The following is a 25,063-nucleotide window of genomic DNA, read 5'->3' on the forward strand; positions in this document are numbered from 1 at the left end:
ACGGATTTAATCACCGGTGTCGAGATGAAATTTGACAAGTCAGGTTGTTTAGCTACTGCTTTGTTGTGTAACAGTGAAAAAACATTATTATCAGAATCAGGGACTTGTTGTTTTGCCCATTCACGACCTTTACTATCAGCCAACATGATTCAATTATCATTTCATTCACAACTTCCTGCTCTGCACTCACATTGTTAACCTTGTAGTTTATATATTTAGCTGATTTCTAATATTTCAATCTGTTTAGCCATAATTGAAGGTGCCTGGTTTGGTGACACCTTGCCTGGTGCTTTGCTTTTTAGAGGGAAGGGCAAAATATCTTGATTTTTATTTCACTTTACTTATCCTGGAATTTCAAATATGATCAAAAATACATGAGAGTTTTGTAAGCACTCAGTAACATTTTTTATTGCTAATGAGTAATGAACAGAATTATTTGACATAAATAGCAAATCTAGTGTTTAATATTTGAGCCATGATATTGTGAATTGGCTGGCAAGGTTAAAATGTGTTACTAATAGTTATAGTGTCAGCAAAAAAAACATTACACGATAGCTGCTCTCCTCTATGTATTCAACCATGTACATTTAGGATTTTCTTATGGCTTACAATTTGCAAGTAAAATTACTCTTTGCAAATGTGAAACAAATTTAAAATTTTCAAAACATCAATAGAAACAAATCTACCCTTACTTTGAATATGGAATCCCGCCTGTTGGACTACCTATTTTTTACTCATGTTTTAAGTCTGATAATGCTCACTTATTTGAGACTGATAGTTGTTTCGCTTTAGGTAGGCCTGTCATGGTAAGTGTGATATAAGATGCAGCACTTAAGTAATTAGTTTGTATCTATGATGAGCAGTAGAAGTTCATAATTCAACCCTGTATAGCTCAAATGTCATCATAGTACAGAAAAATAACCAAACTTTTCCCACTAGTGCAAAAACCACCACCACAATAAACATTGATCCGAAAAAAAAAAAAAAATTGTCCATCTGTCATGTATCTAACGATAAGTCGATGTATCTTTTATCATAACAGGCCCAGGTTTAGCCTCTATTGCCTGCTTCTGTCTTGTATTGAACAATAAGTCGATGTAGTTGTTATTGTAACAGGCCTAGCTTTAGCCTCTATTGCTTGTTTCTCTCATGTATCGAGCGATAAGTCGATGTAGCTTTTATTGTAACATGCCTAGCCTCTGTTTCTATTATAATACTGTGCTCTTGCCTCATCATGTAGCCAACAAATTTCCTCAGATGTTCCACTTTTGAGCCTTTCCTAAAAATATTCACCAGGTGGCCACCAGTTGGAGAGAGAAAAACAAAAACAAACTGCATTTAGTCTTTTATTTGCGCTGCATGAATAAAATGGTCTTGCTAGGTTTTCTCTGCTCCTCCATCTTTGCAGACACAGACAGCAATGTAACAAAATTTTGCCCCAGGCCCTCGGTTCTCATATCATCCTCTCGTCACTGTTATGTAAGCTTTCTGCTGGGGCGCTCTCACAAAGCGCTGCAGAGTAGACCAAACTCAATTTATAATCTTGTATGAAGTCCAAATTGGGTAGATTTCCCAGTGTGCTTTGCTTGCAGGTGTGAACTAAAGCCAGAGAAAAGATGCTGCCGCCAAGTCATGAGTCCAAATAAACTGAATAAATTTAATTATTAAGTAATTGTTCTAAAAATAGCATTATAGTTTATAGTTCCTTGACCACATATCGGCGAGATTGTTTCAATTAAGGAGTGACTGTAACATCGTAAACCACATGCAAAAGAGTAAGTGATAACTAGTGAAGTGATGCAAGAATTTGGACCATTGTGAGACAGGACATGGGTCACTATTAATGTTTTGAGGTCTGCTCTTCTCGGTCTTCTGTTATTTTTTTTTTTTCTTTATCCTACATGTCAATCATCAGAACTCAGGGAGTGAAAACCCAGTCCCAAACTATAGCCTACATCTTGGTAAAGTATAGAAAAAGCACGGAGTCTTGGCTTGCCAGGCTGAGTAATAGCAAAAATAGCAGTTGTAGCACTTGAACGCCATTGGGCTTTGTAATATATTTATGTGTGTCTATGGTCCCATCACTTTATAAAAGCCTTTTCAATGTGTTTTAATTAACACAGACAATAGTGCCTTGACAGAAATGGGGCGCAGTTGTGGGTTGATAATTGCCATGCTTCTTTATGTAACGCTCATTAGGGAGTCAAGCTGCAATCTTTTAAAAAAGGGGGGTAAAAATCTTTATTTACTCCAATTGACTAATAAATGTTGTCTATTGAGGTTATTCACCATTTTTTAGACAAGGCTCTCTGTAGTTCATTATCATCTAGCAGCTTCAGGTCAGAGCCAGGAAAGGAAAGTCAATCTGAGTGCATTCTTCCAGGTTAAATGTGGAAGAATGCAAAAGTCAAACTGTAGTTAACTCAGGCATCCATCTTGCATGTGTTTAGCAGACCACAAAGAATGTACTGCGGCAGCAGCACCTCATCTTTCCCTTTAAATTCATTCATTTCCTAGAATACACACAACCTTTTCCTTGATACTGATTGCCAAATTTCTCTATTCAAACAAATATAGGCAAGTTTTCATATAAGTGTTCAGGCTTGATACATCATACCAATTTCAATGCCACAAAGATAATTAGAGATATTTGCAGATTTTTGCACTTTTTAGCAAATCTGCAATTTCCCTTAAAACTCCAGCAGAGGCCAATATTTAGTTTGACCCGACCAGCTGCCGAACGTTATACATGAAGTCTTATATGAACATTTTAGCACAAAAAGGTTATTGCACAAAATGTGGCTACACAGCTTTCTAATCCAGTTTGTAGTAAAAGAAGGTTGTGGATGAGTGTGTAATAAATTTAAGTGAAATATTTTGGGGAAATTATTAAAACTGACCCTAAAAATTGGCCCACAAATATCAGGAGATATTATTGGCCATCAGTTGCTCTGGACTCTAAACATATAAACGTATTGTCATCCAATCTATAATCTTCTATCTATAAGGCTGTATCGGTCGATCTCTAATGTTTATAAATGAGACAGCTCAAAAATAATTATAATGTTTTAAAAGTCTAATTTATCAGAGGTAATCAACAATTCAAAACAACAGCACATAAAAGAGCACAGTTCCTTCGTAATAACTATAAAAACAGACTTGATCTGTTTTTAGTGTGGTATAAGGCAGAGTGAATAACTTTTACGAGGTGTGTTATTGGATTTTATAGTGATAAATCAGCAGTAATATTCTACCATTATTTACTTGTAATTCTTCAAGGGCCTAGAGAGCAGAAGCACTGGTTTTTAATGTCCACTGCACATTATAAACACATGTGCTGTACACTGAGCCCAGAGACAGATTTGAGAGTGGTGCTCAGAGGAATAATTATAGATGGTATTCAGAGTCCTCTGGTCGGCCGCATGCAAACAGTGTTTTCGCCAAGAGCCTTACTGCATGTTTACACCCCAGCCCCGACACAAACTGTGGACAAGGTTTGGACTCATGCGGACAGATAATGCTGGATAAACTAACATGGGCTCAGCCATTCACATGTACAGATTGGTATGGCTGCAAAAGGTCCAGAGATATTTGGATAATGATCAGCTTGATGACATTTTGGATCTAGTTTTTCCAATAATAAGAATGATGAATATAAGAAACAAGATGGCGGCAAGCTATGTATTGAATGTTTGTTTTTTTTGTTTTTTTACTATAACTGCTTATCATTTTAAGGATTCTGTGAAACGAGCAATATTTTATGTTAATATGTATCTCTGCAAATATTAATAGACCACTGCCTCTTCTACACTGTCTCTACTACTGCCACAGCAGGTAGTGTTGAATAAAAAAAATATGTAGCAGACCAGAATTTCACTATATGCACAATGAAAGAACTTAGAACTTACCTTTTACAGTCATAGTTGTACAAAGGCATTAATCTTATTTATTAGCTCATTAGTAAAACTGATAAAAAAAAATTGTACTGCAAGAAAACATGTGGTGTATATATCTTGGTTATATTTGAAGTCTTGAATATCTAAAATGCAAACCACAAAATATTATATAGCTGAAATTGCCAGCTTTTCCTCGGCACTACAAAATCCTCATCAAACTTGCTCCATTATTGACTGCAGTATTGAAGCTGATGGCATAATGCCGTACGGCCGACTGACCTGCCACCCGCCTAAAGACAGCAGTATTGTGTGTATATTGTGTGAATATTTATGCTTGAACTGATCTATAATCTTGCATACATTTCCACCTGAAGCTGTTTTAATGCACAATACATGGGGGCACTGGTTCTTGCCCTGGGGAGTGGGGGAGGGGCAGGTTGGTCTGATTGAATTAAAGTCATGCAGCGGATGCAGGCAATGAAAACAGTAGACAATAAGAGCCTTTAATGCCAACACAAAGAAGAAAACACCTCGATGGAAACGCAAAGGTCTCCATAGATGCTAATGGAAGCAATTAGCTGAGCGCTTAATAACACAAAATACATCTCACTGTATTGGAAAGTAACCGCCGAATATGAAAAAGTCCTTTCAAAATGCATTTGACTTAAATGTAAAAAAAAATGCTTGAATATGAAAAAGTCCTTTCAAAATGCATTTTACTTAAATGTAAAAAAAAATGCTTGATAAATTGGTAGATAGGAGATGTAGAAGATATTGTCATCAGCCCCTCCGACCACCACCTGTCATTCATGCACACACCACTTTCATAGGCAATGTGGGTGAAGTGTCTTGCCTAAGGACACAGCGAGAGAACGGGAGCTCGATCCTCCGACCTTCGGGTTGGGGGACCAACACTCTAACCACTGAGCCACTGTCGCCCCTACTATGCTATTACTATTATGCTTCTTGCAACAAATGTCTTTTACTGGCCCAAGCTGGAAAATCCCAAAAACCCATAAAAGAAACCCTTTTGAACTAAAGCTATATGTCAAACGATTACTGTGTCTTATGTGGAGTGGTTGTGTTATGTAGTCTGACCTGATATCTTGTATAGCCTTTAGTTTGAGCAATGTCTACTTTGAATCAAATCTGAATGGAAAAGTATTTGTTAAAAGTTTACATGACAGTATAATTAGAGAAAAACAGATACAAAATATATTATGTAAACAAATGGATAGTGAAATTCAAATATGATGGCACTGTATTGGAATATCAGTTCGATTTACATTAGGCTAAATAAATCTTGACATGTGATTACTTCTTAGTTACCACACAAACACATTTTATTGTATATTCAAATTGCATTATTCTCAGCTAGCTGTCATTAATCTTACTTTATTTTTTTCTTCTGAGATGGGCTGATGTGGTAGTTGCCAATCGAAATCACAAATCTTTAAGACAGACCATTTCTTGCTGCTTGTTTCCATGGAGATGTTATTACTGTGTCAGAAATGTTCCACACTATGGCTTTAAGCTTCTCTATCTTGCATTTAATTGAATAAAGTTGCTTTCTGGTCTGTTTTGCCATTCTTACTGGAGCTGGGTTGTCTCTCCACATGTGTCATGCCATTAATTTGGTAGCATCACCTGTTTGTCTCTATAGAGCTACATTTTATTTAGTGTAACACCATACTTTGGATTATTCCTGGAAAAACAATAACATCTCCATGTCCATGGAGATGAGCAGATGTCGTTTTGTCAGTGTATGACTGTTTGCATACACTGGTGTATGAGGTGAGCGTATGTAAATCACTGTGTGCCTATTGGAGTTAGAAAAGGAGGCATCCTGAGCAGATGCCCGAGCCACCTCAACTGGTTCCTCTCAACGTGTAGGAGCAGCGGCTCTACTCCGAGCTCCTCCCGTGTGACTGAGCTCCTCACCCTATCCCTAAGGGTGCGCCCAGCCACTCTGCGGAGGAAACCCATTTCGGCCGCTTGTATCCGCGATCTTGTCCTTTCAGTCGTTACCGAGGGCTCATGACCATAGGTGAGGGTAGGAATGTAGATTGACCGGTAAATCAAGAGCTTCACCTTCCGGCTCAGCTCCTTCTTCACCACAACGGACCGATACAGCGACTGCATCACTGCAGACGCTGCACCGATCCGCCTGTCAATCTCACGCTCCATCCTTCCCTCACTCGTGAACAAGACCCCGAGATACTTGAACTCCTCCACTTGGGGCAGAGACTCACCACCCACCCGGAGAGAGCAAACCACCTTTTTCCGGTCGAGAACCATGGCCTCGGATTTGGAGGAGCTGATTCTCATCCCAGCCGCTTCACACTCGGCTGCAAACCGCCCCAGTGCCTGCTGCAGGTCCTGGCTCAATGAAGCCATCAGGACAACATCATCTGCAAATAGCATAGATGAAATCCTGTGGTTCCCGAACCAGACCCCCTCCTGCCCCTGGCTGTGCCTAGAAATTCTGTCCATAAATATAATGAACAGAACCGGTGACAAAGGGCAGCCCTGGCGGAGTCCAACATGCACCGGGAACAGGTCTGACTTACTGCCGGCAATGCGAACACAGCTCCTGCTCCGGTCATACAGGGACCGGACAGCCCTTAGCAAAGGGCCCCGGACCCCATACTCCCAGAGCACCCCCCAAAGGACACGGTCGAATGCCTTCTCCAGATCCGCAAAACACATGTGGACTGGTTGGGCATACTCCCATGAACCCTCGAGGACCCGATGGAGAGTATAGAGCTGGTCCACTGTTCCACGACCAGGACGAAAACCACACTGCTCCTCCTGAATCAGAGGTTCGACTATCGGTTGGATTCTTCTCTCCAGTACCCTGGAATAGACCTTACCGGAAGGCTGAGGAGTGTGATTCCCCTGTAATTGGAACACACACCCTCCGGTCCCCCTTCTTATACAGAGGGACCACCACCCCGGTCTGCCATTCCAGTGGTACTGTCCCCGACCACCACGCGATGTTGCAGAGACGTGTCAACCAAGACAGTCCCACAACATCCAGAGACTTGAGGTACTCAGGACGGATCTCGTCCACCCCCGGAGCCTTGCCACCGAGGAGCTTGCTAACCACCTCGGTGACTTCAGCCAGGGTGATGGACGAGTCCGCCTCCGGGTCCCCAGTCTCTGCTTCCTCCTCGGTAGACATGACGGGGGGATTGAGGAGATCCTCAAAGTATTCCTTCCACCGCCCGACAACATCCCCAGTCAAGGTCAGCAGCTCTCCACCCGCACTGTAAACAGTGTTGGTGAAGCACTGCTTCCCCCTCCTGAGGCCTCGGACAGTTTGCCAGAATTTCTTTGAGGCCGTCCGATAGTCCTCCTCCATGGCCTCACCGAACTCCTCCCAACCCTGAGTTTTTGCCTCTGCAACCGCACGAGCCGCCTGTACTCATCGGCTGCCTCAGGAGTCCCATGAGCCAACAAGGCTCGATAGGACTCCTTCTTCAGCTTGACGGCATCCCTTACTTCCGGTGTCCACCACCGGGTTCGGGGATTGCCGCCGCGACAAGCACCGCAGACCTTACGACCACAGCTACGAGCGGCCGCATTGACAATAGAGGTGGAGAACATGGCCCACTCGGAGTCCATGTCTCCAACCTCCCCCGGGATCAGGGAGAAGTTCTCCCGGAGGTGTGAGTTGAAGACCCCTCCGACAGAAGGCTCTGCCAGGTGTTCCCAACAGACCCTTACAATACGCTTGGGTCTGCCAGGTCTGTCCGGCTTCCTCCTCCACCAGCGGATCCAACTCACCACCACGCGGTGATCGGTTGACAGCTCAGCCCCTCTCTTCACCCGAGTGTCCAAGACACGCGGTCGGAGGTCAGATGACACGACAACAAAGTCGATCATCGACCTCCGACCTAGAGTGTCCTGGTGCCCCGTGCACCGATGGACACCCTTGTGCTTGAACATGGTGTTTGTTTACATACAAACTGTGACTAGCACAGAAGTCTAATAACAAAACACCACTTGGGTTCAGATCAGGGAGGCCGTTCGTCCCACTCACGCCCCTCCAGGTGTCACTGTCGTTACCCACATGGGCGTTGAAGTCCCCCAGGAGAACAACGGAGTCCCCAGTCGGTGCACTGTCTAGTACCCCTCCCAGGGACTCCAAGAAGGCTGGGTACTCTACACTGCTGTTTGGCCCCTAGGCCGACACAACAGTGAGAGACCTGTTCCCGACCCGAAGGTGCAGTGCCGAGGAAAAGCTGGAGTGAACCCCAACACGAAGTGGCTGAGCTGTGGGGCAATGAGCAAGCCCACACCAGCTCGCCGCCTCTCCCCGCAGGCAACGGCAGAGAAATGGAAAGTCCAGCCCCTCTCAAGAAGTTGGGTTCCAGAGCCCAAACTGTGCGTGGAGGCGAGGCCGACTATATCTAGTCGGTAACGCTCAACCTCCCGCACAAGCTCAGGCTCCTTCCCCCCAGCGAGGTGACATTCGATGTCCCCAGAGCCAGTCTCCATGTCCAGAGATCCGGTCGTCGAGGCCCCCGCCTTCGACTGCTGCCCAGATCTTCATTCACCGGCCCCTTACGGATCCTCTTGCGGGTGGTGGATCCACATGAGGATGGCCCCACGTCACTCCTTTGGGCTGAGCCCGGAAAGGCCCGGCCACCAGGCGCTCGCTGTCGAGCACCCACCCCAGGCCTGGCTCCAGTGTGGGGCCCCGGTAACGCCGGTCTGGGCGACGTAACTGGCCTTGATTTAATTTTCTTCATAAGGGGCTTTAGAGAAGCCTTATCTGCTGAATTTGACCTTGTGTGCTTCCTTGTGGTTGTCTGCTGTGAGCTAAGTCCAGGTCAGTCCAAGCCTTTCACTTTGGCCTGTGTGTGTGTGCGTGCGTGTGCTCGTGTGTGTGTGTTTGCGGCTGTGGGTTTATGCTGGTTTAAAACTATAAGCTGATGCGATAATGTTCTTAGGCAGTTCTGTGTCTCAATCGTGTGTGTTATCGCAGTTGCATCATTCAAATAGTGAGTGCACTGCAAAAGTTTGTGACTTGACTAATGACTTGACTGATTTACTTATAAGTTTTGAAAAATGAATTAATTCATGTTTATTATTAATACATTAGGCCTACGTTATTTTACTGATTTTCAAGTCATTTCTGATTGGTGTTTATTTTTGAGGTAAGCAAAACTTGCGTCATACTGGCTAAAATAAAGATAAATGTATAGAGAACCATTATATATCAAAGCATAAAAATGTCCAAATGTTCAAAATATTCTGCAGTATGTGCTTTCTCTTATGAGTTACCTTTATCTTTATCATTATTTTTACCTTTTTTATCCTCTTTAACTTTTGGATTGTTCAAAGAATACATATTTTTCCTAGATCAATTAATAGTCTGTCAGAGTCATAGTAAATATGTAATAAACAAAACTGCTTTCAATATTCTGAATACATTTGAGTGGATAGACTTTTTGCAGTGTGTGTTTTCATGTGCAGCCGAGGGGGGCGGGTGGACACATGGGAGCACCACAGTGACACACACGTGCTAGTGCCACGCGCTTGCTAAAGCTCCAAGGCCGGCGTGTACAGTCGACTAAAACAAACACGCCCCAGACAGACCTCTCCTGGCCTTAAAGACTCACTGTGGGACTCAGTTTTGATCGGCTGTGGGGACGGGGGGGATTTCAAGCAGCGGTACTAGGACCAGGAGCTTGTAGTGGTGATTGTTTAGTCTAGCTTTTAATTTGAATTGTTTTTGTTTTAGGCTGGAAGTTTATTTTTGTCCTGGGTTAGACTTGGTTTAGACCGGGTTTAGTCCTGACCTGATTTAAACCGTTTTTCTAATTTATTTTTTATTAAATTGTCCAAGCTGGATTTGTTTAATTGTGGTTATTTTGTATTCTCCATGTTTTTTAGTGTAGTTATTTAAAAAGTGCATACATTTTCACTTAGGCTGTACATAAACATTTCAGTAGATGTATGAAAATGTTTAGCATACTAAAAACTCAATTTGTTACTTTGCTCAGCTCTTTATTATCGCTAGACAGTGATTAAAAAGAGTTCAAAATGTTCACAATTATTTAAGCAAATTTGTAGCTCTGAACTGTGAAAATGAATAAAACATTCACCAGTGTCACTTTCCCTCTACTGTGTTTTTCAAAGCCTAATTTAATGGGCATTTTTAAAAAAAACTTTATCACAGTATGCTTAAAGGCAAATGTATTAACCTCTACTAACAACAACTTTTAATTTGTTGCTTCCTCAATTTGACTGTGCATATAAACCTATTTGTGACTGTGTTTACATTTTATAGCATAAACAAACATACTCTCCCATCTTTTCATAACATTTAAATTTTCAGCTCTCCAACTTATGTCTGCCTAGTTTGGGGGCAAACGTGAAGTCATCTAGGGCTACTTAAGTTATAGTAGCTACTGTTATATGTGGATATAAATTTTACTCAAGTAATGAGTTTTGTTGGACTAAATGTTATATATTATTGGATTCGTCTGAGTATAACATAATACAATGAGGTTTTCTAAACGGTTTGACTTGAGAGGTGGAAAATTCTCACCAAAGCGGCGTCAGGATATTGAATAGACATGAAGCTGTCCGGATGTGCAGTCCACGTTCCATATTAAATTACTCTGTACTTGCCCGTGCTTCCTGCTTTTAAACGAAAAGTCTTATGTCCCTCTGATGTTTTCTCTGCTCTTATGTGCACTCTGTGTATTTGTGTTACAGATCAACCTGAGGCTTATTCTTGTCAGTGGTAAAACAAATGAATTTCTCTTCTCCCCGAACCACTCGGCAGCAGACATCGCAAAGCACGTGTATGACCACTGGCCCATGGGTGAGTCCACACTTACACATGGCAGGGGCAAACAGAGTGTACTGGTCACTGGTCTGATTCATAAATATAGAGGCTAAGAGCACTGTATGGGAGATGGTCTGGGGTAAGCTGTAGATTTGCAATTTCTCTCTACCATCTTAATGTGTTTTGCCTGACTGAAACATCTAAAAACAAGCAATGTAATAACAACTGTGGTGTCATAACTAATAACTAGAATAGAAACAGAATAGAAAACTAGAATTGGAACTATATACTTATTTAAGCATATGGTACTAGAAAACATATATCACATAAATAGAAAAATATTGGACATTTCCTGAATATTTTCAGAATACATCAGAACCTAGTATTAAGAAAACTTGGTAATATTAAAGAAACAGATGCCATTTTGTTCCCACTTTCACCAATGATGCAGTAACTAAACCTGGCCTAGACCAGGACCTGAACCTGACAAAGCCATGTCTTCATCAGGGCTGAATTGGATGCAAGCCAAGTCGTTTTACAACTTAACATAAAAGTCTAACAAAGTATGTAAAAAAGTAGCATCTAAACTGCTGTAGTGATATTGGCCTGGGAACGCCTTCTAGATCCCTTGGATCTTTTGGAGGAAGTGACTGGGGAGTGGGAAGTGCATCTGTTGCCCCTGAGACTCTTAGAGATAAGCAGTAGAAGGATGTTTGAATGTTTTTAATCAAATTGCAGCTGTCTGTGTTTGTAGCTTGAGTTCACAGTGTCTCAAAGGGCTGGGTGTTTCTGGTCTGCCCAAAGCCAAAACATTATGTAAAATGCAACAACACTCATGCTATGTTCAATTTGATTTCACTTTACCACGAATCACAAACTACAGGTGCAGTTGTGTAACCAAAGACCCCATTCAAATTTCCACATCATAAATCAATATAAGAACATACAGATTTGATCAGCAAGGGTCATCAAGTTACATAGTAATTTCAATATTATATTCACCTTATTGAAGTAGAGTTTTACCATTCTCTTGTATAGACTCCCCATCACCGTAAGCATTGCAATATCAGACTACAGATTGTAGAAGGTACATAGGTAGGTACAACTACTGCTGCAGTGTGCTGTTTGAAATCCCTATTCTCCACATTACAATGATTCCACTCTTCTTTTTTATTTCTTTCAAGCATTTGAGGAAGCTCCATGTCCTGTAGTTCCACAGATCACATTCAGAGCTCCGCTAATTACTCACATAGGACTGCGGTGCATTGTGGGAAAGTCTTTGGCGTGGGTAATTAGCCTTTCTCCTTTTGCTCTGATTGCCACTGAGCATAAGAATGTATCACAGGCTGTCCACCACGGGTCAGTCCAACGCCCACTCCCAATGCATAATGCATTTGATCCGGCCCTGACCTCAACAGCCACACCTTTAAATGTTCACACAGCAGCGGTCCTAAACATGTGCACAAGCAGTTTGAAAATGTGTAGGATGCACATAATAATAACACAAATAAATGGCATTATTGGCTGCTAGGACTGCTATTACTACTAATCAGAGTTTGTCATTTTTAACATACCGTACAAATTAATCTATTGAAAATGGGATGGTTATGGGTCATATTTCTGGTTATTTTGGGTTACACAAATAAAATAAATTGTTCCTCATGTCATTTCATCAAAGACATTCCTTACATTTGTGCTTGACAGGGAAACCATGAATAGATTATTGACACAGTAGAGAATATTTTTTATAATGCATTGACACTATGTATTGAATACGTCTCTCGGCTGGCCTGGAAATGCCTTGGGGTTCCACCAGAGGAGCTGGAGGAAGTGTTTGGGGTGAGGGAAATCCGGGAGTCCTTGCTTAGACTACTGCCTCAGTGATAAGCGGAAGAAAATGGATGGGTGGATGCTTCATTCATGTGATTTGATACAGCCCTAGAACATAAACAACAATCTGAAAACTCAGTGACTTAGCTCACAGCAGTCAATCAGTGACAATGGTATTATGTACTATGGTAAATATTTAGCTTGTTAGAGAGTTGTCCAAAAAAATAATTCCCTGATACAAATTGATATTGAAAATAGATACTCATGATACTCATTTGAACAAGAATTAATACTGGAGAGAAAAAATTACATAAACTGGACAAAATGTAACTTTTCCTGAATAATTTTTAAATGGTCTGAGCTAGTTTAAGACCGCATAATAATATTAAGTAAACTATTATTATTTTGTGTTAAAAACTTTTTTTTTTTTTTTTAAACAAGAAATTATAGTATGTTTATATGATGAGTGTTTTATGATTGTAATCTGTATCCAGATTTGTATTGATTCTTAATATTAAAATCTCAGTAATGTGATAACAGGATAACAGGCTGGATAGATGGCTGGCAGCAGCAAACATTTTTGAAACAATTTTATTCTACTTTCCACAGCTGGCAGTTGAAATATTATTGTGTGCTTCTTGAACCTTTAGTCTTTTGTTCCTGTGGCCCTGTGCACATGTGAACTTGGTCAGCCTGGTCTCAGCATACACAGTGACACCCTCCACTGACTCTAGACACATCTGGACTCCAGGCTTCCTCTCATTTACAGCCTTGTCTTTACTTCTTCCCAGCCACACCTAATGCTCCACTCCTTCTCACATTCCCAAAGATGTCTAACGAAAACCGCTTCAGAGCTGGCTCTTCCTATACGCAAACTACACTAGTTGCGCAGGGTCTTTAGCTATGAGGGGCCTTGCCTTCCGAGTCCCGACTGTCATTCCAGTCTGTCAAGCTACATGTAGTTAACAAAACTGGGCCCTGGTTTACTCCCCAATGTAAATACCACTTTCTGATTGTACAATACGGCACACTGCCCTCGAGCCCTCCTCACTCGCTCATAAACACATCTCAGCGACAGCATGTGTGTCTCTTGTCTTTGCCTTATGCCAAGAATTCAGTCACTGTAGTGTGCAGAGGGTTACTGTTGATAATGCATGCATATTATATATCTTATATATATGATTAACATATGTTTAATCACCCAATAATTATTCACTAATTTATTTGAAGTTTTCCTGCATTAAATAACATTCTAATGAAGTGAAACTAAAGTGAAAGTTTTTATGGCAGCGTATAGGTCCTAATCTATAGTGTAGTCTACAGTATTTAGGCTATAATGAATAAAACAAAGTGTATAGTAGCTGTGCGCGTCATGTTGTGGAATGTTAATAATCAATAGCCCGTGTGGAACTGCAGTAGCAAGGATCTCCGAGACAAACTTTACTTAGGTCCCCCTGAAAGTTAGATCTGGCTCTACGTTACATAGTTTGCATATAATGAAAACCTCCAAATAGCCCTAGGACAGTCACTGTAGTAATGCAAAATCATGTGTGTAATTCAACAAAACGAACAAGACTATAATTCATCTTGTTTATGTTTCTAGTCATAGTTTCAATCAATACTTTAAAAAGACAGTGGTCTGGTACTGCTCTGTCTCAGTGTTATTCCAAGGAGCAAAGACGTGTCTAACTGTTCATTCTCATAGAATGAAGCATCATTTGGAAAAAACAAATTAAAAAAAAATCTTTTATGAGCAAATACAAAGATGCCATGAATGAAGCTATCATGAAAATCTATAATCTATGTATATTTGCATGTTTGTTTTCATATTTTTTTCCGTCGCAGTACCCTTTGATTTGTTTTCTTTTCCTTGACCCTCCTGTCTCTGTTTATTCCAGACTGGGAGGAGGAGCAGGTGAGCAGTCCCAACATCCTGCGGCTCATCTTCCAGGGGCGCTTTCTCCACGGCAACGTCACACTAGGAGGTCGGCAAACACACCCCTGTGTAGTTTCATAAAGGATTTTTTGTATTCATGTATTACATTTATTAGAGATTGACCAATATGTGTATTTTCATGGTTGATCCTGATAGTGATTGTCCACATATCAGACCTGTAACTTGCTGGGGTCACTTGTTTAGATGAAGATAAAAGTGTAATACCATTCTGTATAATTTTCTAGCAACGCAATAACATCTCCATGGAGATGGAGAAACAAGCTGGCGGTGAATCCTACACTACAAAATTTCTGTTGTACACCTATAAAAGTAGCTCTATATTTTGTGATTAGACACTTCCCATACTATACATTTAAGACTTTTTATACAAGAGAGGTTTTGCTGACTCCCGACACCTGAACTGCCATAATATTATTTTTACATAACAACATTTTGACTTGAGCACACCACCCTCTCAGCAGCCGCAGTCAAACCCGTCTATGTCCTGTCTATGTCCCGTCCTTGTGCGCTGCCTAAATTCACAGGGCTGTGTTGTTGGAAAGGACTGTGTGCTGTTCTCATGGTTTTCCCCAGCCCTGAACAGAGGCTCCTCAGTGCCCCGGGACAGACCTGCTTTGACACGACGAGCGAGGCCAGGAAGTGGAGAGAGTGAGAGGAAAGTCACTGTCAGGAAGGAGAGGGGTGAAGGCTGGCGTTTGGACGAGGACAGACACGGGAGGGAGGAGGGGAGGAAGGGGGGGTGAGAGGGAGTGAGAGAGTGAATGCCTTAAGAAAAGATGTTTTTTTTAGTGCAGTGCTCTTCTCCTTTGACTTTGAGGCCTTTTAGGCCTTGCACACACCACATCAAAATTGGGACTAAAGCTAAACCTAGACCAGGACTAGACCAGGACTAGACCAGGACTAGACCAGGACTAGACCAGGACTAGACCAGGACTAGACCAGGACTAGACCAGGACTAGACCAGGACTAGACCAGGACTAGACCAGGACCACATCTACACCAGGAATAAACTGGGCTCAAATGCGTGAACTTACCCTTGATCAATTTGAGGTTATGCCAGTCCCTAACCTTGTTAAAGAACATGGCGTGTGTAGTGATATAGTAATCGATGTGTATTTGACAGTGGTGGTAGAATTATTGTTCTTGGATAGGCAGCAATAGTGTAGTAGAAAGAACATTTGTAGTTGCTGTATGTATTTTAGTAGTGTAAATTACAGATCGGCGATGTTGCCAATAACATCTCGATAGCTGTTTCCTTTAGAAATTGTTGTATGAGCAGATTTGTTACATTATCACTTGTAAATGGCATATATTTGCAGAGAAAGTGAACAAAGCCTGTATTGTCTTAAAGGGTGGGTTCTTCAAAGCTGTTCTTCTTTTCTCTCTGTTCGTAATGCCTTTTAGTTGATGTAACCTGATTTTGATTTGACCAGTGGTTTTCTGTGGTTAATGGAGTTTGAGCAGCCCCTAACTCACTTTACAGTCTGCCCATTACTGCTTTTCACTTTGATAATTCCTCTATTAGTGGTTTCAGATGTTTCAAAGGTCCACATCAATAGCTCCAATTGCACAGATGCTTCTACTGTATATATGCAGTGTATGTGCATTTTTATTCAACCTGCATTATGCCACTTTTCTAGTGAAGGGTCTGCCACATGCTTGTTTCTCAGCATATGTTATTCCTCTACCTAGAATGTTCCACAACATGACATTAAACTTTTATATCTCCATGAAGACAAGCAGGTGATGCTACCAGTTCAAATTACTAGTAAGATCTGTGGAGTGGCAAATCCACTCATAGAAATATGTTTTCAGCCATAAAAAGTCAGAATAAATGCAAGATATACATTTTAAAAACCATACTGTAGAACTATCCAGACAAACAATAACATCTCCTTGACAACAAAAAGATGGCAAACCCTCCAGCGGAGAAGTTACATGATGCACATTTAAGACACTCAAATCCAATGAAAAATGGTGACTTACCTTGATCTACGTAAACATTTTGAAATTTGTTTTTTTATTGTATTGTGTGAAGTTATAGGACTCAATCCAATAAATCCATACATGTTCAATATTCTATTGTTGAATTGTTGTAATATTCTAGGCCATTTTGTTCTGACTTAGCCCTAGTTTAGTCCTGAGTTGATCTGGAAATGACAATGTTATGTCTCTGAGATTGTTCATGCATTTATTAAATTATTTTATTAAAAGCAATCTAATGTTCTAATGTAGCTACATTGCTCTGTCTGAAATGCTTTAACTTCCTGATAAACTCTTACATCTTGTCTCTTTCTCTCCACAGCTCTCAAACTGCCCTTGGGGAAGACCACAGTGATGCATTTAGTTGCCAGAGAGACTTTGCCCGAGCCAAATTCCCAAGGTAACCAGCTCCCGGCCGCTCCACTTTCTCTTTCAACCCACTTTAACCACTACACCACTCTGATCTCCCATTATTTAACTCCGCACACAGAAGCACACACAGTTGGCTGCCTAAAATGTAACCTCGGGACTTAAAACAGTTTTAGAGAATAAATCATAGTGAGTATTTCGCCTTTGTTTGGTCTAATCGTATCCAAGCATCTGCTGATTTTACAATACATGATTTATTGCCACTCAAGATCTCAAATGGCTTTAAACAGCAACCAAACATGCACAAGCCCCCGCAGACTTTATGATGAGCATAAAATTGAATTAGAGAGATAGACGTGGCTCATTTACATAACTTGGTAAAGTTCACATCTTTGAAGTAAAAAGGTAAGTTTAGGTCAATAAGGTTACATGACTTACAATTATCTAGAGTCACTTCATTATAAGAACACTTTTTAACTGAGCTTGTTGAAAACAGACCACCTCCAAGATGCTGACTGTATCTCGCAACAGCAAAAGACACAGATCCCAAACTTGAGTTTGAGTCTTCCAGTTCAGGGGTAAATGGTCTATACAATGAGCCATAGGCTTAAGTGTATATACATGAGTGTAGAAAAATGAAAGAAAAAAAAAAAAAGATTTTACAGTATTTGCAACTATAGTCAGTTAGTAGAATTTCAGAAATGTTGGAGATATGAAATAATTTTAAATAATACACACCAAAATTAATTTATACATAAAATAAGCTGCTATTTTTCAGTTTTATTAGCAGCACAAAATTATCCATGAAGCAACCTATATCAGCAAGCATAATACAAATATAATCTTCATCAGAGGTTATAATAAATGTTTTGCATTGTTAAAAAAAAAAAAAAAAGTATTTTTATGTAGCCTATAGCCCAAGCAGTTATTGAATGCACATACACGAAGTACTCTGTTGTCAATAATCCCCAGAGTGTCCATATACTGTTATTCCTATATAAATACTGTACTCAAGTAGTAAATACATTTTCTGGGGTCCTTTTGTATGGCATCTGCCGTGTGATCACATGTGTTTACAAAAGCCTCAGAAAGTAGAGGATGAAATAGAGGAGTAGGAGGGACCACCATCTGGGCCTTAAGTTGCTGTAAACCACTGTGTACATTCAGTGCAAAAATAGAGCTGGCAAACAACCAAATATGTCTGTGTTTACTCGAACCATCACCCGAGACAATGGGCAGTTTCCATAGGGACTTATAGGAGATGAGTGTTTGGTATATGGTACTATAAGGGCTGTTTTCTTCTGACTGTGATGCTAAAACGATACAAGTCCACATTATTTACATATAGTTTAGTTATTATTAAGGTATTATTCGTTCATTACTATTATTTACATATATTAAAACTAATAGTACTAGCTACTTTTGAGGTTTCTGTGACTACACTTGAGGCAGTATGCTCTCACAATATTGTAAAGGTGAACTATTTAACCTTTCTCATGTGGAGTCAGCCACCTGCTTGTCTCTGCCATGGATTTGCTGGAATATTCTACAATATACTATTAATCCTGGTCTATATAATGCATTTGTTCAATTACTGCAAAAAGCACATTCAAATACATCCATTGTTGATGTGAGTGGGCTTGCCTATCACCATAGGCACCCCTGGGAGTATTTGATTTCTAGAGTAAAAGCTTTGTTCATACAAAAGTTAGAGAGATATATCACTGGGCCTTCTTACTTTCACATTCGACATAGACAAACTCTAATTAACAAGCAAAGTGAATAAATTCAAAAACACATACCTACTCTGTTGCTTATTTTAAGACCTTCCATCTTGTCTGTTACAGGTCAAAGAAATCGTGAGAAAACTGGAGAGAGCAACTGCTGTGTCATCCTGTAGATTCACACCTCTTTGTCCTCCTCGTCCTGGGATAGTTGCAAGCACGTCCCCCCGTCCCACCGCCTGTCCATTACAACAAGAAGGATACACATTTGGACTTTCTTCTCTGTCTGCTCTGACAAGGAAACATTGAGGTAGCAGGCAACAACCAGGACTTATAAAGCTGATTTAAACAATAACATTGATTCCTTTTGTTGTACTTGATGATTATTTGTCAGAAAGGAACTGGATTTGCATGTTATGTTTTTGTTATTTTGAAATTTCTTAATGTACACCTTGTTAAGCCTTCTGCTGCCATACTGTTACATACCATTGATTCATTGACTCATGTTGCTATTCGTGGCCAGTCTTCTAGCAGTCAGTTTTTAGCTGGTTGTCAAAGTAATGCAGTGCCGAAGTTTTGCGTGTGGCCTTGTCTTTTTTTATGGCAAAGGATTTTAACCACTAACACACACCAATTCATATAAACAGACTCAATTTTATGGTCTGCACATTTTGTGCTCCTTGGAGCAGACAAAACTGTGCCTGATCCAGCTGACCAGGACACTTACATTCATATACTAGTCTAAACTGTGTCCTGTCTGTTGCCCTCCTCTGCATGTGCAAGTGAAGCGCACACTATAGATAAATAATTCTCCTTTTTTATTTTTTGAGGGAAAGTTTTTTTTGTTTTGTTTTTTGTTTCTCAATATTTGATCTAAACAAAGCCTAACAAATAAACAAATAGTGATGTATTTGTTTGTTCAAGACATATGTGACTGTGTTTTGACAGTCCATGCATATATTGCATATACTGTATATACAGTTATATATATATATAACTATATATATATATATATATATATATATATATATATATATAACTATATATATATATATATATATATATATATAACTATATTACAACTATATTACTGACCAATCAGTGTTGTGCTTGATACACCTAGATTCCTTACTTTGCCCAGTAAAAAAACAAAACAAAAAAAACATTTGGTACCAGTGTTGTGAAGGAACTCAGAAACTGTGTAATTAGGGCATCATGATATCATCAAAAGAGAAAAAATATTGAGCAATATCTCACTGCAACAATATATTATATGCAATAGTCCCAATCTGTGAATGGAAACTTTTTATGCGTGGTTATATCATGGTTGATGTCTGGCAAAGTGTTGTCATGGCTGCCGAAGGAGTCAGAGATATTAAAATGACAAGTAATGAAATTGTGTTAAGATTTGCCATAAATTGTGCAGTTATGTTCCAACTGGCTAATGGTGTGGGTATGAAACTATATCCACATTTGTCTTAATTTGCCCCTATCATGTTCCTGCATTACAGAGAAAGCCCAGTTTTTTGCTCGACTGGCACTTTTTTCTTACTGTAAATAATTGACAGTTGTCTTCAAAACCGAAAAAAGAGCATTGCACACTACATAATATTCATGATCTTATGTCCATCCTCAAACTGTACCAACAACTATATAATACAGGCAATTTAATTGCTAATACACAATGTGAAACAAAACACTCACATACTCCATTCTGCACAGATTGTATGTGCTTCATGAAATTATGACAAATGTACAGAGCAGTTCATTTTATATTTTTTTCCAATGGGAGTTGAATTCCAATCTAAGATAAAGTGTAGAATATATTTAATAATAATATGACTCTTATCTAGAACATGATGACAAGATCTTGTTGATATATAAACAATATATTGATGTTTAGTCTGATCGTGATGGTTAGCCTCTAGCCAGTTCACTTGTGCTTAAGAGCAGCAACAACCTCCCTAATCTCCCTCAAACTGTATTTTCTTTCTCTTTATCTGTTCTTCTAATATTATTTTTACTTGTGTATAATTTAATGTAATCCTCTATGTTTTATGTTTGCTTTTAAATCGCTTTGTAACAGCACTAGGTCTTAAAATTGTTTATAATCTGTACAGATATAAATGTTTTCAAACCAATTGTAAATAGCACTAATCCACCCCTTATGGCCCTCTGAACTTCAAATGGAAACATCTGTAAAGTAAATAAAGGTTATTGAAGTGTGCTGGCTTTTGTCCCTCACGCAATGCTCACAACATCATTTAATTTTCATGGTCACCTGCATAGTGTCCTTGCAGTCTGCATATTATTGAAAATGATGGTTGATCCTTCACTTTCTTATTTTACTTGAAGGAAAAATATAAACCTATAAACTACGAAACATGTTCAAATGGAGAACACACACAAAATAATGTACTTGGATGCACTTTCCTGAAACTCATTACAACCCATACCGTGATTTGAGTGTTTTTCTCACATTTCTAGACAACTTTCATAATATTCTCCCATTTATCCTTTGTGTCGGCCTGTCACGATAACACATTTTGCAATGTGATATATTACATAAAACAATAATATTGAAACCAAACCATAAAGCAGAATTATTCAACTGAATAATCAACTTGTATTCTAAATGTGCAATATTGTTAGATATTTTTGAACTTTATAAAGGAATACCAAAATTCAACATTTATGTAATCAGTTTGCGTAATTTTAATTCATAATTCAACCTTCTACAGCTCAAATCTTAAATTGCAGAAAAAGTAACCAAAAATGTCACTTTCAGGAGCCATGATGTTTCAAATAAATATGCTTATGTGGTATAATATTGAAACAGTGAGTTAATGTTAAACCTTGAAACTGCTTAGTTGCAGTCACCAGAACACATTCTTGTAGTTTAAAAATGGTCCACTGTAGGTCAGTAGTTCGAGAACTTTAAAGATAATAAAATTCACTACTTTTTTGACAAATGTTTAACTTTTTAAGCCAGCAGAGAGACTTCAATGCTTTATCTTTTGCCATTTGTCCATATAGTCTATATGTATTAGAAACTGATTTTGTAGGACCAGTATAAAGTAACTTATACTGGTATGTGTGTAATTTCTCCGTCGTCCATGTCTGATCCATAGCAAAGAAAAATAAAATCTGTCAACTGGACAAAAAGTTGTAGGAGTGAAGACGTTGGCTGCTCATTCAAGCCGTCTTCACTCCTATAACTTTTCAACAGATTTAACTTTGTATGTTTTTTCTTTGCTATAACTTATATTGGATAAAAATAAATTAAAGATTGGTCTTTAAAACCTTGCAGTCAAATTGCTTATGACACATACCGTAGTGTTGCAATGCGAACAGCTTGGCAGTGTTTCATGGTTATATGTGACAGCCATCTGATGCTCCTGACTCATTGGGTGCAGTTTGTTCAGAAGACTGTGGGCCAAAGTCCAACAAGAGGAACAACAAGAAACTCACAAACTAAACATGTAAAAATATGGACTTACCAAACCACTTCCTTATGAGGATATATTTGTCATTTTGTGGTCCTCCTATCTCAGTTCTACACTATGAATGCTGCTATTCTTGCACCAGCCACTCACACACTTACTCAGAAGCTTTGGGTAACAGTAGTACCACTCACAGTGACATTTCTGCATTTGCCAACATCACAAGTGCCTATTTCTGTGGCCCTGGACTGAACTCACTGTTTGTCCTTTCATTGATGTTTCCAAATGCTACTATTTTACTGTTTTTGTTCATTTTTTTTTTTTTTTTTCAATTGTATCCCTATACTTATCAATATTGAATGATTTGAACAATCCAACAGTCTGTCAAACTCAGTCAAAAACAATATAGGCTTATTTTCTAATGTCAGTCTGTATCATAGTGTGTATAAGTAATGGTTGAAGTGTTACCTGCAGTAGAGTTAGCTTCACAATGTCATTGGTGTTTGCCTGAATTATACATTACTATTATTATACAGTTCTATACTTATGACTAAACACAAAACATCAGCTTATCTCTAAATTACATTCTTGTTGGCAAACAGTGTCCAAATAGCCCAACAGTGGGTTGTTTTAAGTCTGAACTCTAGACACACTTTTTTTTCTCTGGCTTTGAATACCCTGTAAGTTGTGTGGTTCTCTATATGTCCTCTATGTTTTGCTTTTACTGCTTTTATTGTTCTAGGACGAATTTTAGGAGTTTTGTTGAAAACTATAAATGAAGTAGATTTGTAGGCCTGTTCAGATGTAGAATGTGCCAGGGCTGCCACCTGCTGGTTATGTACAGCAACAAAAATGGTCAAGTTCTGACCACGCATGCGCGCACTGTAGAACTATCCGCTTTATTCTTATCTGAGAGTGCATTTTGTTTGCTTTGTAGTTTCAACATATTTAACGTTAAAATATGCAGAAAGAGAGTGGCCATCCACACTCCTTTGCTGCGTGCTGCCTGATATTTAAATATGGATGTATTTTAGCGAGACTCGGCTAATTTCTTACAGAGAGTGAATGGAGCCGAATGTGAAGACCTCCAAAGTCAATGTGACTTTATCCCTCCTAAACCCTGCCAGAAGTCTCTGTGCCACAGAGTGAGCTCTGTGTCAAATGGGATTTCTGTCCATCATTCTGTCTCTTTATCATTATATGATCACTGCCTAACAGTACTCATGTCCCTCTGGACATTTATGAGCTAATATTTAGTGCACCGTAACATTACACAGTAGCATTAAGCCTATAAAATTATATAACTACGCAGTCAAAGACAAACGGCTTCATTTTGCAACTATAGTAGACTTTTGAATATACAGCAACGTAGAACGGACAAACATGGATTACACATAAGACAGAGTTTATTCGTTATTATGAGAAAGTGTTAGGCATTACAGGTGATAAGGACTTAAGATTTTCCGTTTAACGTCATCAGTTTCTCGTTTTAACATGAACATATTATGCTCATCCATTGCACTGAGAAGGGGCAAGTCAATTCAGGTCTGTAGCAATCTGATTTGGGTCTGAGGATGGAGGCTTGGCTTCTGAGAACATAAAACAGGACTTGACAACACCTCCAGAACTGACACTGTATGTTCTTTTTGCACTTTGTCACAGTCTCAGCAGATTCATCTTCTTATGGACTTGGAGCTGTTCTTCTGCAGAAAACAGGCACTATACAAACTGGAAACCAGGGGCATATGCATCTTGAGCATTAGAGTACCACAGAGCAAAGTGGAGCAAAGAGTAAACAAACTGAACAAACTTCATGAAAGCCACTTCGGCATAACAAAGTGCAGAGACTTGGCCAAACAATCTGTTTGGTGATCAGATCTTAGCAAAGAACTGACAAAACACATGTGTATGCAAGAGAGTGCACAACAAAGAGAGAGACGTTACCTACAGACTTCCAGACCACGATCATGTTACATTTAGTCTGCACTTCCCACAAAATAATGGTGAGGCGGAACGTGCAGTCAGTACAATCAAAAAAGTACCCAAAGATCTAGTGATTCTTACTTGGCTTTAATGGCTTAATGTGCTTCACTCTTAGCCAATAGGTCTAGTTCTACAGAACTGCTCATGGGTCGAAAGATACGTGGATGACTGTTCCTCCCACTACTTCTCAGCTCAATCCAAATGGAGCTGACTTGGGAAAGGTGAAAAGAACAGACTAAAACTAACACTTAATTACAACAAAAGGCACAGAGCTCATGACATACCCAGTTTGCAGCCAGGAGAGCATGTGTGGGTCAAGGATATGCAGCAAAGAGGAACTGTGGTGTCCACTGCAGGCACACTGAGGTCCTACAATCTTCAGAGGAACACATATCATCTGTCCAGCACGCCTGTGGTGCCACAGATGTATGGTGATGTTGCAGATACACCTTCAGAAATTGAACCTGTCTCACTTGAGGTACTACCTGACTCCAACCAGCAGTTTTGACAGTTTCAGAGACACTCAGAAAAACACCTGTGTAATTGAAAGACTGTGTCAATTGAGTTGAAAAGAGTTATGGGGCAGAACAATTCCCATCTTGAAATTGAGGGTTTGGGCAGTTTACCCCACTCCCTTATTCATTCAAGTGTTGTTCATATTAAAAGATGTTACTTGTCGCATCAAAAAAAATGTTTTCTTCAAAACGTTTTTTTTTTTTTTAAAAAACGTTTTGAAGAAAACATTTTCTAGCCTTCTTTTTTTATAGAATTCAGGTATTTGGTCATCACAAGCTGTTGTTCACACACAAAAATTTGACACAAAATTGGACTCAAATACAAATACAGGACATTTGTATGGGTTAAATATACCTTTATGAGTTAGACAGGTATTTCAATTGCTCAAGATTTACTTTAATGTAATTCATGCTTTATAAATAAACAATGTATTGTTCCTAATAAGAAAGGTGGATTCAGTGGTATGTGTGTAGGAACCTGTGTGGTGGTGTGTTCCAGGGGGAGGACAGTAAACATTCTGACTTAACTTGAACATGGCTGTGCCTCATATCTGTTAA

At 39.5% G+C, this 25,063-nt stretch overlaps 1 protein-coding gene across 1 annotated transcript in view; it reads left to right on the forward strand.

Annotated features, from left to right (window-relative positions):
* Window positions 1–19,553, forward strand: part of ubl3a (ubiquitin-like 3a) — a 56,185-nt gene extending 36,632 nt beyond the window's left edge. Inside the window, exons 2-5 of the mRNA XM_033978170.2 lie at window positions 10,629–10,737; window positions 14,430–14,516; window positions 16,794–16,871; window positions 18,688–19,553. Of these exons, the coding sequence (XP_033834061.1) occupies window positions 10,629–10,737; window positions 14,430–14,516; window positions 16,794–16,871; window positions 18,688–18,740 (327 nt within the window). The 3' untranslated portion in view covers window positions 18,741–19,553. The remainder of the gene's footprint in view (window positions 1–10,628; window positions 10,738–14,429; window positions 14,517–16,793; window positions 16,872–18,687) is intronic.
* Window positions 19,554–25,063: the final 5,510 nt, after the last annotated feature.

This window comes from Periophthalmus magnuspinnatus, chromosome 14 (genome assembly GCF_009829125.3).
Source record: "Periophthalmus magnuspinnatus isolate fPerMag1 chromosome 14, fPerMag1.2.pri, whole genome shotgun sequence".
In the NCBI taxonomy this organism is placed as follows: Eukaryota; Metazoa; Chordata; class Actinopteri; order Gobiiformes; family Gobiidae; genus Periophthalmus; species Periophthalmus magnuspinnatus.